Source organism: Egretta garzetta, unplaced genomic scaffold, assembly GCF_000687185.1.
Source record: "Egretta garzetta isolate BGI_Z169 unplaced genomic scaffold, ASM68718v1 scaffold204, whole genome shotgun sequence".
Lineage (NCBI taxonomy): Eukaryota > Metazoa > Chordata > Aves > Pelecaniformes > Ardeidae > Egretta > Egretta garzetta.
In genome coordinates, this window is record NW_009259424.1 from 814,802 (window position 1) to 830,554 (window position 15,753).

General features: G+C 42.8%; 1 protein-coding gene across 1 annotated transcript in view; it reads right to left on the reverse strand.

The window, feature by feature from the left end:
- The window catches only part of TET1 (tet methylcytosine dioxygenase 1), a 65,421-nt gene that overhangs the window by 5,333 nt on the left and 44,335 nt on the right, over positions 1-15,753 (reverse strand). The window contains exons 7-10 of the mRNA XM_009636988.2: positions 15,533-15,683; positions 12,010-12,099; positions 11,413-11,550; positions 2,343-2,682 (exon numbers count right to left, since the gene is read on the reverse strand). Of these exons, the coding sequence (XP_009635283.1) occupies positions 2,343-2,682; positions 11,413-11,550; positions 12,010-12,099; positions 15,533-15,683 (719 nt within the window). The remainder of the gene's footprint in view (positions 1-2,342; positions 2,683-11,412; positions 11,551-12,009; positions 12,100-15,532; positions 15,684-15,753) is intronic.

A 15,753-nucleotide genomic window follows, 5' to 3' on the forward strand; every position in this document is an offset into this window, starting at 1 on the left:
AGATGCTCCAGTCCCCTCATCATCTTTGTAGCCCTCCTCTGGACTCTCTCTGGGAGTTCTTCATCTTTCTTGAACCAGGGAGCCCCTAGTTTACCATCAGGAATGACTACTGGATAAGTCTAGTCTCAACTCCCCTGTATCACAGGCCCTTTGATTTTGTTTTCATATTAAGCCTAACAATCTCAGCTGGACTAAAATTTTCCATTCCTCAGGACTAAAACGATAGCTGCTGCTGGCAGAATGGAAAGAACCAATCAATGACCGATCCCTTGTAACCACCAGAAAAGTCTGTGTACAAGTACAATACTGTAGTGTTCTAAATCCATGATTTCCAGATCTCTGCATTTTACGGTGGGGCAGGGGCAGGGCAGCAGCGGCGAGCTGAGGTCTTTACCCAGCCATCGTCCTGTATGATGAAAGTAAACACATCAACGATGTGCATAAATGCTTCACGTTATTTTATCTCCTGCAGAGCCCAACACCTTGCCCTTTGCAAACCTGAACTTCCTCTGCCACTGCGGCCCAATTTCGCAAAGCCTCCTTGCAACTGTTCACATCAGCAGATTTGGGGATTACAGTGCTGACGTCTATTTTGAGGGATTCCACTATCAAAACTTCCATGACAGAACCTGCACTTCTAGGATAGAAACTCGGTGTTTCTACTCATATTCTTCTTTTTCCATGTCTGAACCACTTTCTCACTCATAAAAGTATTTCTTCCTCACTCTGCGACTTATTTTTATCAGCGGCCCTTTTAAATTACTCTACCAAAATTCTTCAAGCCCAAACGAGTTATGTAAGTTGGCTTGTTTACACAGTTGTTTTATTATTTTTGCATGTTCAAGGAATAAAGCTCTGTGTGCCCAAAGCACATGGCAAAACTCCGGATATTGTACCGTTTGTTAAAGGCACAGTTTCCAGATACCGAAGCCACGAGTGTTGGTAGCTGCAATGTCATGTACAGGTAGGTGGTTATAACTATTTCCAAGATTCAAAAGAACGTTCCAGTGAGATCAGACAATTTCAGAATTCCTTCCCAAAGCAGAGCCCTCTAACGCTTCCAGGACTTCCAGTCCACCCCGAGCACGATGGAAGTTATTAATCATTGCTTTGGAGTTACTGTTGGATGTCGTCCTCCACCCGAGGGAGTGCTCTTACATTTGTTTCAAAGCCTGGACTGTCTCTCCCAAACTCGCATGTAGATTAACTGAACATCTGCCTCATTTCCTAGGGGTGTCAGTAATGCCGCTTTTCTTGTTCTTATTCCATCTTGCTATAGGCAAAGTCTATTGGTTGCCCTGACTCCTCTACTGAGACAAAGCAGGGTGCTGAGTGCAAATTGAGAAAATGTGTCAAATGGATTTATTTTTCATTTTTCCCCCCAAACTGCAGACGTTCTTCCAAATATGTTTAACTATTATTCCTCCCCTTAAGCCTACTACTTCTATCTGGATGCCTCTCACGAAACAGAATTCAAAAGGACAGCAGATAGGCTACGCTTTAGTTCCTTTTATTGTATTTTTTCCCCTCTAATCACAGAATCTAAGACCATGGCTTCCCCCAGCTCTTCTTTCTTTTCTACTTCTCACTACTGCAAAGTCCCACAGGACAGTTCTATCCTCGACGCACTGGTCAAAAATCTGACCCCGGCACAAAAGCATAAATCAAAAGCACCTCTACACAGCTCCATCAAGTCACAGCTCTACGCCGCGCAAGCGCACGCTGCAGCAGCAGATTCTGGCCCGAGCAATCCTCTCGCAGCAGGGCCACCACGGTGCACCTTCTACCCGGCTGCTGGCAGGTTCCACCTCTCCGGCCCTTGCTAATACCATTTCAAGGAACAATTTGAGAATGACCTTCTCCCTGGGTAGAACCTGGGGTTCTTTTGCAAACCTCTTCCTTTGCAGCAGTATCCCTGCCACTGATAGGAAATTACCATCAACTCGGATTCTGAGAAAGCCAATGCCTTTCATAGGAAGGGGATAACACAGTTCCTGTACTTCCAAACGACAGAAATCCGTGTCTGTTATTTAGATAAACACTCCTACAACAGTATTTCAAGATGATCCTACTGCCGTTACTTATTAGAATAAGGGAACTTGGAAATATTTCACTGGTGCTAACATACCATCACACGCTTGTTTTTGGGCGATCGCCTCTTTTTTTTTTTCCTGTGCCAAGAGAGAATATTGACTACAATGACCTGCTTGTTAGCCCATAAAATGCAGAATATACAAGTATTTTATAAAACTGAGTATTAAGGAGCTTTTTCTTCCCCTCTGATGGGTAAGAGGCAACACGGTATCAGAAAAGACCATCAGAATTTAATAAGCACCACTCACCTAAACAATGCAAAGTGTTGCCAAGATTTTCTGGGGCTTCAGTTTTCAGCTTTACTGGTGTTGAATATTTTTTATCTATCAACGTCTGCTTTTCAGTCGGGGTCCTCCTTGTGTCTGGTTTCTTTTTCTTCGTAGCTCTGAGAGGCTCCGCTAACATCCGTACTTCTCTGGGAAAAGCTGTGAGCACCTGTATGGCTCCGGCTTTTATCTTAGCTTCCAGTCCCTCTTCGGTGCCGAATTCATCTGTTTGTGAAATTTTGTAAAGAGGTAACACATGGAGCTGTTCATCGCTTGGGATCACCCCCACTCTCCGGTTATCCTCCTTCGTTAATGTACAGACCTGGCGAGAACAGAAATATTGACAAATGCAACCACATACATAAAATACAAAAGTTACTTAAATATTTAAGCAGCCATCCTAGACTTCATTGTTTTCTCCCATTTGATGGCCTCAACGCTATGGGTCTTTCAAATGGGAACATCTGACAAATATTTTGTTTGATTCATGATGATGCAGAAAAATTACTGGTACTTGAAGAATAAGACCAAAGCACATGTCCTGGACAGGAAAAACGAAACTTTGGCTCAACTCACACTATCCACAAATACACACCAACCTTGGAAAATAATCTGAGCTGTAAATACACTCTAAATTCCTAAACATTCACTTTTTTTTTTTTTTTAAACACATCTTTGATATTCAGGTTCATTTTTAAGGACTAAAAAAGATGAAAAAAAAATATTTTTGGATTGAACAAGAAGTTTCTATTACATGGACCTGGTTTGGTTTTTGTTTTGGCCGGCAAATAAGAAAAAAACCCCCGGTCACTCACGCTGCTCTGTAGTTTTAGCAGCTCTCAACTCTAACTCGCTCCCTCTCTCTTCATACTCACTGTCTTAAATTAAGACCCTTCCCCAGCTCCGACTGCCTGCTGTAATGAAGCCACCAGACCCAGCAAACATTTGGTTTCTCTTAGGCCACCGACCTACTTTCTCTTACTAAACTACGTGTTGTGAGATACTGGAGCCGGGAGGAGAACACTGGTTAGATCCAGTCTGGTAAGGGCTCATCAGAAACGGGGATGAATATTTAAACCCATTGCAACGGCTCATTTTTAGCACTTCGAGAGTTCCAGCCGTTATTAATATTGAGCCTTCACCTGAAAAGAAGCGCTAAAGCCAGCGGTACGCTTGCTGGCTTCATCCCGTGCTTTCCAAGGGATGGCGACAGTTTCACCCGTACGAGCACGTGTACGAACAGTCACGCCACTCATACTTTTCTTGATCACAGTCACAAGAGACTACTGTTTTTCACAACAATAGACTACAGGACTAGAAAGCCATGCACTAACATCATGGCTTAGTTAAGCTGCTGTTTCACAGGGAGTTACTACTACGCACATAGAGGAATTTGAGCGCCATCCAAGGATGAGATGATACTCCCTAAATGGAAACGTTATCATTCCATCATTGTGTAGGCTGAACGTGATGCCTATGATAAACAGTTAATCCAATTTCCCAGCATCTTATCACCATGCCTGACGTTCCAGGGGAGAAGAATAATATTATTATTTAGGGGGGAAAAAAAAAAACCCAAACATTTTTTATTTTATAGCACAGCTTTCACGTAAAGGCATCACACAATTATTTCCAGGATAGCTACAGAATCGCAAACTAAAAATCCTAAATCAATAAGGTGGCGGTTAGGGCTTTATAAACAGCTATATGCAAAGCTTGACAGTCGCAGAGCAGCAGAAGGAGAACATTTGAGGGGCACAGACAAAGGAGAAGAGCTTTCAGGTGGCATTTGAAAGGATCGAGAGAAGGGCTCTGAAGAAGGCAAAGTGAAGGGGCAATTAGAAGCTGATGAGTAGCATTTACTGATGTGCTTTTGCTCCATGCGTACTTACCTCCACCGGGCAGCCTTTGGACTACGAGGAAGATTTAGAAAAAACAACAAGTTGTTCCATGAGCAGCAAATGACGCCTGGTTCCCTATGGACTTCTCCGTCCCCACGCGCCCAAGCACCCAACCCCGGCACCCTTATCCCTGCTCCCCTCCGTGCCCCACTGCCGCCTCCGCTGGGCACCAGCCTGCAGAAGCAGGGCCCGGCTGATGAAGCTCGGTGCCTCCCGGCTACTGGGCCAGCAGGTACACATGGATTAACCTGTCAGGAAGGGCCCTGCTGCCTCCTCAGCAGAGGAGCTGACCTGGATCTGTCTCCCCCACTCCACAGTGAAATTTCACAGCTTGGAACAAGAGGTTAAAAAAAATAAATCTCCAAAGACAATTTCTGCAAAGTGCAGTGAAATCTCCTTGAAATTTGCCAGCAGATTCCAAGTTATTCGGGAAGGGTGAAGGAGAGCAGGACATACAGAGAGCACGATTACATCTGACTCATGCTCTCATGAAGCCCAGCACATCCTCCCCTTCTAAATTAAAAACAAAAGCAGCCTCGCACCCACTGGCTCTCATCAGGAACTGTGTGATTCTCACTTGCCTTTAGAAAATACTCTTCAACCTGCGCCTGGACCCATGCGCTAGTCTGAAAAACATCCAGACCTGGAAGGTTCAATCCACAGTCCTGCTTATTTTGAAAATTGAGACCCTCATCCAATGTACAGTTCTAAATTTTCAGGCATTTCACCAGCCGCTTTCATGGAAAAGTGATCTTGGACATTTATTCAATTTATTCTTTTCCATAAAAAGATTTACTCTTAAAAATGTATTCATCCTCTTTCATCTGGCTTACAATTAGGCAAAGGTAGATTAGCTCTGCATTTTCACAATGCTTGGCCCAGGGGAGAGCATACAAGCAGAGACAAAACCCAAAGCTCATATTGGTTGAAGGAAAACCTATTTTAAGCAAAAATGAGTATTTGTCACTATCACAAAGCCAAGACCCTCTTTAGAACGAGAAAGCTAAAGAACTGCCTGTTTTGAGGAACTGAAGATGATGAGGGCTGCAGCACATTGGCAGAACTACGTTGAAAGCACGGTCGACTCCAACGCACACAATGTATTAAATACTGAGTTAGAACACATAAAATGAAAAAAATTCATGTTAAAAACCTGAAGACCAGTACACCTACAGCCTAAACACCATGACAGCACATTTAATATATCTACAATTTGAAGGTCAGTGTCCGCCCTAGTGTATTTTCCTATAAAAGGAAGGACACAGTGGCAAGTGGGTAACTGCAAAGTTAATGCTACAGGGAAACCAGCAATAAATTACGGCCCTAGAGATAAACTAGGAATTTACAGCTGAGTAATCCTCCAAATGAGAAACACCCGTTTCAAATGCCAGTCTAATATTCAAACCCATGCAAAATATTCCATTAAGAAACTTAAAGAGAAGCTATCGCCGAGAAGTTCAAAGCAACATTTCCATTGGTACTGATACTGTGCTACAACCTGACCAAAATGAAACCTGAATGCAAGAAAATCAAGGACTCTATGAAAGCCCGCTTAGGCAGTGAAGCTGCACATCCTGCCACTCTAAATACTTTTTCCAGAACACGCAGCTAAATCATCCAGGATGCTCAAAAGCCAAAGAAAACGTTGGCCAAGTGGTTTGTTTAGGTTTCCAGTGTGCTTGGTGATCAAAACCATCACCTATTCTGGGTTTAGTGATGTCATGGTAAGTCTTGCATATTCGTGAAACTTTTTTAAGACTTAAAATGCACCCATGAACTCAATGTAATTCCTTCCACAGATCTCCAGAGAAACATCTGCAGCCACACAGCTCCCGATGCATCACTCTGGGACTCCCTGATCTGCCTCTGTCCTCTCGATCTTCACACGTAGAAATGATGTAGCCTTTTCCACTGTGTTGTAAGAACAGATGTTTTACATTCAAGTTTCAGCAAAGCGGTCAAACGGCCTTTCTAAACTCAAAAGATGGACTCGAGTTTCCCGTGCTCCTCTCCCCCTTGCTGATGGAGAGCAGTAGATGCCCTTTGGGACTCTGGGTGCCACTATATCATCGCTGCTTACCGTTACAAAAAGAACAGCGTTGCTTTTCCTTTACAGCCAAGGCAAACTCTCATTTTATTGGCCCATCGTGCCCTGAGCGAGCGTGCATAAGCCCGAGAGTCAGCGAAGGGAACCCCAAACGTATTTTCTTTTTGAGCACGGGTGCCCTTTGGGACTCTGGGTGCCACTACATCATCGCTGCTTACCGTTACAAAAAGAACAGTGTTGCTTTTCCTTTACAGCCAAGGCAAACTCTCTCGTTTTATTGGCCCATCGTGCCCTGAGCGAGCATGCATAAGCCCGAGAGTCAGCAAAGGGAACCCCAAACGTATTTTCTTTTTGAGCACTCTCTGCGCACGTCACAAGCGTCATCAGACAGCATTGCTGTACCGTGTGCCGCAACACGGGCACGGCGCACAAACCACACCGGTTGTCTGGGAGCTCGCAGGTTAGTAGAGTGAACTTCTAACGCTTCTCCATTTTCACAATATTAACACTAAAAACCTTTCCTATACAGCCTGGTGGGGTTTATCGTTTCTATTTGTTATGATCCGAACCACCACCAGTTCAAGCATCGAGTGCTTCTGTAGCTCACAAGGCGAGCTGTGGACATGGTCCAGAATGCAGCCTAACCACTGATGGAGCCCTTCTGTCAGTTATTGCCAAGGCCCAGACCTACGTGCAATGACCTGATGAGCTGTAACTACAGAAATACAGTAAGTTATTGGAAAAGCAAAGGTTTCTTTGTTGCGTTTTTTTTAAAATAAATCAGGAGCGGTTAGTTGACGGATTGCTGATTGACACTACTGAGTTCTGCTGCCAACAACATGTTTTATATTGCAGCTGCCCTGGGAGCACAGATTCATCTTCCTCCCCTTCTTCCATGGTGTCTGCAGCAGACTGCGTGGCACCACTCATTACGCGTAATTGTGGCTGGTCTCCCTCCTTCCTCAACCCCAGCAAAAAGGGCAACGTGCCCCTTCGGAAGAGAAACGCCCACAGACGTGCCACGGGACTGGCCAAGTCTTCATTAAACCATTTTGTTCCAGTCAATGGAAAACCCGTATGTCAGTGGTTTAAATGGATTCACACAGGTATGAAGAATGTGATCCTTTGCAGCTAGTCCCCTATAGGAACAAGAATACTTACATTTCACTGACTCCATTAATAACTATAAAGCTTTTATTTGTGTGTTGCTCATTTACAGTCTAGCTTCGTGCCCAGAAGGAACACTGCACCCTAATGCTGCAGTTGTAACGTACATCAGTGGCCCTGAGGAGAATGTTAAAAGATGACAAAAGAGTCTGAGTAAAAATGGATGGTATATTTATTGACTTTAAGGTTCTTAAGCAACTCAATTCATAGGCAGAAAGTACTTTTGCTTCCTTCAGATAAACACGTTAGTTTACACCTCTGTAGAATGGCCAAGCATTTTCATTCTGCTACAGAGCAAATGGGCAATAGTCATTTTTATTTTTAGCTTTTCTACTAAAAAGTGGCTCTGCTAAATTCAGGGCGTGATTTTGCTGGCCAGGAAAGACGTTCAGCAAACCAAGTCACCCCTGGCAATCCTCACTTTCTCTAAGTTAAGATGTACTATGCTATTGTATCTACAGAAGACATTTCCGAGACTTTTTCCCCCTGCTGCTAACAAAAACAACAGCCTCGATCATCTTCAGTCACACACAAGTAACACAGCTGACCACCAAAATGTGGATACCCAGAAAAATACAAGAATGCTTTTCTGAGATTCTGGCAGAGTCAGAGCAAGGAAATTGTTATGGGCAGCTCATTAGATAACATATTCTTTTAAGTTTATAGGAAACTCCATGCTTATCATGAAACTCATTTAAGTACTTTGCTGAACTCACGTCTGTGTCTGGTGTAAATAATTTAAATAGATTCTGTTTTCCCTCTACCTTCGGTGCGCTGCGCAGCATTCCTGTCACGTTTGTGGTAAAAGTGATTCACCAACAGCCGAATGCAGAAAACAAAAAGGTGTCCCTTCCGCCCTAAGTAGTGGTGACAGAGCTGGCAGCATGCGCAAATGCCGTCCTATAAAGGTATTTACTTTAACCTTTTTAGTCTGGAGGAACTTTAGGATTTTATAAATGAAGATTTGGGGTCAGAATAAGAAAGAAGGGAAGAAATCTCACCAACACTAGCAAAGTGCAAGGTGACAAGTATGCTTTGTACAGACTTTAAGCTGTGTGACTACCATTTAAACAAACAAACAAAAAAAACCAAAATACAAGAGAAAAATAGTAAATACAGTTATGGGCGTTTGAGGCTTGTAAGGCAGTGCCAATCATTCTTGTTCTGTCACCGCGTTATCAGAAAACACTCATCTGTATGAAAGCTGTCACCTCCGTTAGGCGCATTACCTGCACACAGTACAGTTTACAGACAAAATATGTCATAGCTAAGGTGTAAATGACTCCTCCATCATCACTACCCGTGATCTGTAAGAAATCACAGTGTATTTTAAACTAAGTAGGTAGCCAAAGCAGCTTCTGGAACTAGATAGGAACGCAGGAGGTGACCAGACAGATGCTAGAATCACACGTAGTAATTTGTTTTTGTGTTCTTACCACTAGCTTTCCTCTTTTATCACCAGATTTGGTTGTAAGCTAAAATTAACAACCCTAATCTTGATCATCAAACTCATCTAGACTGAAGAAAGCCCAGCAAGTCCTATCACCTGGCTTGCAAAGCAACAAAATTCTTTGCTGTAGGCTCCCCACCCGCAGCACCATACCTCCACACCCAGGCAGAGGACAGGCAGCACACCCTGCGTGTCCCAGGAGGTGCCCACAGCTCCTCGCCGTCGGGGCTGGGCACGGATCAGCCGGTAACCCTCAACTCCAACCTTCCCAACACCCCAGTCCAAGCACGTAAATCGAGAGTTAAGACTTGCAACAACTTTTTATTTACATAGAGCCCTTTGCTGCAAGTACAGTAAAATAAAGAGATCTCAAATCTAAATAAAGAGAGTATCAGGTATGCAATAGTTATTTGTAGGAGTGGGCTGTCTGATGAAAATCAGATTCCAAGGTGTAGTTTTCAGCAGTTACAATGGTTTGATGACGTTCTGCAAGACTTAGAAAATTCGGCAGAACTTGACAGAAAGGTAATTTAAAGTTCTGGCCTACATAATGAGATACCTTACACAGGCCATAATGTTCCATGCTGCTTAGATTTGGAATTACTTGCAAACACAGCACATACAATCCATAGCAAGAAAATATTGACACTAGCAAGCAGCATCTGATGATATTTCAGCTTCAGATTATTACAGATAAATACACGTTCGTAGAACTATTCCCCAATAAATTAAAAAAAAAAAAAAAAAAAAAAGAGGAGGGGGGCACTAATTGTCCCTCCAGCCACTTCTGGCCATAAGTTACAACTTTGCTGGGACCCAACATGGCAGGACGAGTAGCAGGAGCAGCAGACTCAGTTTCCGTTTCATTTTAAGTTGAGGCAATGTAGCACTTAACAAAACACTAGTATTTTGGGAATGCCTACCTTCGATTTCACTGAGAAGTACGGTTTGTCATGAAAAGGAAGTCTCACTTTCAATTTTGGGATCTTTTCAGAGGTTTGAATTCCTGTGTTTCAGCAGCTTCAAAGTGACTGTGCTTACACACGAGCTTACTCATAGCATCTTGCTAGTATTTTGCAAAATACGCTTCCAGCATTTTTCTTACAAAATATCTGCATATTTCAATGCTAGGAAAAAATATTAATCTATCCAGGACTGGCATCCCTGGTGAATTCCCAGAGCTGCTGCCATACTTTATAGCAACGGACATTTGCCCAACATAGGAGCACACAATTAACCTTAAGCAATTGTTCCAGTTGTTTCATTACTGTTACATACAAATGCTCTTGGTAAGTATATGTGTAAACACAACGTTTTACTCAATCACAGCGACATAACAATTCACTTTGCATTTCCAAATTTCAGAAAAGACTGATGCTAAGCAGGGAGATATTTTAGGTGGATTTCTATTTGCCAGATTTGCATCCTTTGATAGAGAAATTATTCTTGAATGTTACCTCCACTGATGTACAAGAAGTCATCCTAGCTATTTAGAGCGTTACAATGCTCTAACTACTAAACCCTCCCAGACTGTCAGTTTTATTTTACCTTTTCTCTTTTGAGATTGTCTTTCTTCACAACTGTGGTCTCCATTTCTAAAAGGTAACTTAACTGAGTAATTCCCAACTGATTTTCTCACTAGCAGTCCAGCAGAGTATTTGGTACAATGACCACATCTAAAAGACCACATCTGTGGGTTTTCCTTTGATACTGTGACTTAAAGATCATCATCATCACCCGACTCCACCATCTACCCCATCATCTCATACTCTCTACTTACTTGTTAACGTCATACAGAAGAATGACACCTTTTTTCATTGCAGGAGCTTTTAACTATTAACCATTTTATGGGTAGAGGGCAGCCCATTTTTAAATGAGGTGGGCCCTCTCATTTACCCAGTTCCTCATCACACCGCTTGAAAACACAAACAAAAAACCCCATCGTTTTTCTCTGTCTCTTTTCCAATTTATAATTAAAATTATAAACCAATGAGTAACTAAACTAACATGAAGCCTGGCAAGTGCACAGTGCAAGAAAAAGTGAATTTGATGAGAACCGAGCCTGGGGAAGGTAAATTAATAACAAGTTTGGTTTAGCTCTTCCTCCACAGAAGTCTGTACAACTCCTCAGTTAGAGAATTATTTGCCTTTGAACACCCAACCTCTGCTGCGAGTAGCTGATCTGTCCTACGGCTGGTCCTTTCCAAAGGGCCCAGGTGTCTCAAAAGAAATAAGGTATTTTGTAGGAAGGATCACTCCCATCCCTTTCTTGATATGTTCTGTATTAAGATCAACTTCTGTCCTCTTCTAGACCAGTAATAAATAGACACAAATAACATGGGAGCTTATAAATAGGGAACGTGCAGTTAATTTCATAATACCTTAAAAAACCTCATGCAAATGTACCCACTAAATCAAGCAGCATTTTAAAAACACACAGTAATCACAACAGTGAAGAGTACAAACAAGAAAATCCTGTGTACGTACCACAGTGCTTCCATTGTGCATGTTATGTGTGTCCTTGTGGGCATGGGCACAGAAATCTATGCAAGCTGTGACACCAGAGAAAGGCCTACCGTCCTTGGATCCCAGCCGACAGTCTGGGCCCATGTGCTCATTTTCCACCTGAAAGTAAAATAAACTACAGGTACTTGGGACTGAAAGTGAGTGACCCGGAACCCCGGGAGCCACAACTGCACTCGTGACAGAATAAACGCAGCCAGTAAGAATGACGGGAAAGCAGGTATTTTCCTGTGACACATGCAATGCTTAGGACTGGATGTCAACGAGAGAATCAGCTCAGAGTCAAAATGTCTTTAAATAATAAAAAACATTTTATTTACAGTGTTGTCTGTAAGCCTTTTACATACGCCGAACTCTGGGAGTAACTTAACCATCAGCAGAAAGGTGCGGCATTTAAAAACTAATGGAATAAAGCAACCACTGTACGTAAGCAAGGGGTTTCACCGCATCTGCGAGGCCTGCAGCTTCTACCCATGAACGTACTTTGGGGTTTTATCTTGTTTTCAAGCTAGGCCACCCGTTCAGAGCCACAGCTATGCTAGCTGAACATCACTGACCTACCTGGTTCTGGAAAGCTTCAGGAGCAAGCTTTTTATAAACTGGAGCCACATCAGTAGCTAAAGTTTGCAAATTATTTTCAAGAAGTTCCTCCTGCAGAGAAAGGCAACAGTTAGAGCGCTGTAATTTGCTTTAAAAGAATCTAATGCAGTTCAGAGACGCCTGACAAATCAGCCTCTCTCTTATCTATGATTAATCTGACTTCTGCTCTGCTGCCCTTTGTCACCAACCATAAATAAGCCTACTTTTACATGACTAAAATACCAAGATTGTTCAGTATAAGACTAATTTCTGCATCATTTCCCCCTTCCAATACATAGACAGTCAAGTTCCACAGGACAGCATGTTCCACACAAACTGGAGAAAAAACATCCAGGAGAGGAAAATTATACCGCATGCTGAGCGGAGATGGAACCCCAGGCCTTCTTTTAGTGTTCTGCTTATAGGGCCTTAATTTATGTCGATGCAGCCCTGCTAAAAGAATCCTGGGTTTCTGCTGCCTTTTTCTTTTAATCGTATGAGTTAACTCCCGATAGCATTTAACATTAATTGCAGCAATTGGGGGAAGAGGTATGTTTCCAACAATGCAACAGAACTCTTACCAGGAACGTTTGATAAATATTTTGTTCTTTGGAGGTGCAAAACTCTGAACTTCATGGAAATACCTACTAGGTTAGGAAGCAATATTCCCTTCCTTGGGGTAAGCCATGCAAGCATGGAACTAGTTCGGTGGGCTTCTACGGCTGTGTAACATTTAAGCTCTTATTTGTAGAAACCATCCCTAAATTCTTTTCCTGAATTTCTGCTTTTCCAGGAAAATCATCAACCAACTGGGGAAGAACAGGGCGGTGACATCCTCCCTACTTTGTTTTCCTCCAAGGGCCAGGCTTTGAGAGACAACTGCAGCTTCCATTTTGCGTAATGTATAGTTGCAAAACCCAACAGCTCATTTTGTTTTTAAAAAACTCCAACCCATTTATCACCATATATTGTAAACAGCGATGTATATAAACACGTAAGGATACTTCCACATTTTTCAGTGTGATGTTACGTTACAAAATGATACACTATTTTTAACTCATACTATAGCCAGTTGATCAACTGTTGACTGCTACCGCATGTTTTTCTGAACTGCGTGGAAGGTAATGCATCCATAATTACCTCTCCTATGTACTATTCTTACCTAGGCATATTACACCCTTAACCTCATCTCACTCCATCCAGTGCCTCAAATGATCCAAATCTGTCTGGACTTCGAACTATCCTCTTCTTAATTTGCTATACCTCCTAGCTTTATGTCATCTGCAAAATCATCAATATCCAATATTTAGCTAAAAGAAGTATCCACTAGAAAAATTAACGACAAAACCAAATGAAGAGAAAAATTATTTACCAGTAATTTCACTTCTTTGAGATGCACTGACAACCTGCAGGCACACCGCAAGCGCCCCAGCACCACTGTCACCTACAGCCGGAGGCTTCTCGCGCAGCAGCAGGCTAAGGGTGCGCAGTTACGGAGTTACCTGGGTGCTGTGCAACCCTCACCCCCTCCCAGCTGCAGCATCCAAAGAGGCTTTAAAACAACTTCCACGCAAAGGGAGAAGTAAGGGAATGCGCTTTTAGATCACACATCTACAAAATGTCCTGGTTACGTTTTCTGCTCTTTTAGGCAACTGCCTTTACACTGCAGAAGAAAGCGTTCTCCTCCAAAAATGTACAGGTCACCTGCCCAGTGAACAAGAGATGCCAGGCAGCTCTCGCGCGTGGGGTGCCATTGCTAGGTGCTGCTGCGTGTCCCAGTGGAGCTCAGGGCAGCCATTTCACGGGCTCAGAGGAAGCGATGCCACCACCAGAGCCTGCAGTCTCACAGCGCGCGTTCTGATCACGGCCAGATCTATCTGGGCTCTCTCGTAAGAGACCTGGCGCAGCCCAAGATTTCATTAGACAGTACACATGAAGGTTGCTGCCTTTGTTGATCCCCCAGCTAATGCTATCAAAAACATTAGAGACTACAGAGAAGAGAGACGCACAGAATGCTCCATGCACAGCGTTACACAGGGGGAGAACCTAAAAACTCAGTATCACGGAGAACAGAAAAGGACAAAGGAGAAGGAACAGGATTCCTAAAATGACAGAATGCCCAATAAATATGTTTTTCTGTAAACTGAAAATTTATAAAAAAAATTCCCTCTTGAGGCAAGCCGGGCTATTTTCAACTCGAGCTGCCGCAGTCATGTGTTCATTGAGAAGAAAGGCAGAAGGGCCCTGTGTGCTCTGTTCTGCTGAGGCAGAAGTTCCCCAATTTACGTGCTAATGAAGTCTGGGAATAACCACAATGCGAGTGGACAGCACAACTCAGAGGAGACTGAGGGTTCTGCATTCACACACGTAGGCATAAAAGATGCTTCATCAACTCTCGGGAAAAAAATGAAGACTTGGGAGGGATATTTAGCTCCAGTCAATCAACTGGCAACTCTCTCCTCCAAAAAACAATTAGTGTTTCACATTGTCCGTACATATACATATTTTAAAAAAAAAAAAAAAAAAAAAAGCAAGAATACCTCTGCTGCTGGCCAGACTTCAACCAGCTGGGTTTGTTCTGTAGCCTGGCAGCAGTGGAGTTCAGGAGCAGAGAAAGATTGTCAGGGGGGTAACCCAAACGGAAAACTAAGCACCGGGCTGCCCTATAGCATATGTCTCTTAAAGCATGCCAGATGCCCTAGTAAAGACTAGGAGTTCCACAGGGAAGTGGGGTTCAAGACATCTACAGTCAGAACTGGAGGCGCTTCTGAGTTACCCTGAGGAACAGACGTTCATCAGGCAGTGGTTATCAGTTTCCAGCACCTTCGTGCCTTCATGAAAATATTTCCAATGTAAAAAATTAATTTAGTTGGGTTTTTTTAGAGGTTTGTTACTTCACATAACCCATCCCTGTATTTTCTGTGCTATATCAGCTTTATGTCATCACTAACGCTCATTAGCAGCAATTACAGTATCATGTCACTGCGTCATATTTTAGTGTATTCATTCCTTCAGGAGCATTTAAAAAACAGGCTGTCAACAGAAAAAACAGTTTATTTGAGGTGGCAGACAGAAGACCAGGCTGTCAGCTGGGCAGACAGCAGCGTGAAAGCAGCGCAACCCAAGGTACCAAATTTTCTATGACACAGCAAAAGGACGGAATCTCTGAGGTGCAGCCTTGCTGCTTAGGAAACCATTTGGCTCTATTTTACGCTTGCAGAGAATTAACATTTCATACAGAGTTACACAGAGGAGCTAAATACGCATACAGAAAAGCATTTAAGGACAATTTTAGGGTATTTAAGTACATAGTAAACGACACTGAGTTTTCATACAGTGGAAAAGTCATAAATACTACAGTTACAAAATATTTAGTTGGGTGCCTGTGTGCTAAGCTATGCATAATATGTGAGAGAGAAGGGGTGGATATCCATATATTTCATTTCTAGTTCTGAAAATCATCCGCATAAGTATTTGGAGGAAAACAAAATAAAATAAATCTTACTTGTTTAGGGTCATCAGTGAGAAGCCTGAATTTCCTGGGGTTTTTGCTTCTGGCAAACTTACAGCCATTGAAATACATACTCCACGAACAGCCAAATGAGAAGGACGCTCCGCAAGTTTCTGGATCAAGTCCTTGACACGCACAAGTACGGCTATGAAAGGAAATAAAGACACGTCAAGTCAGATGACAACACAGCTTTTTTTTTTTTTTTTTTTTTTTTT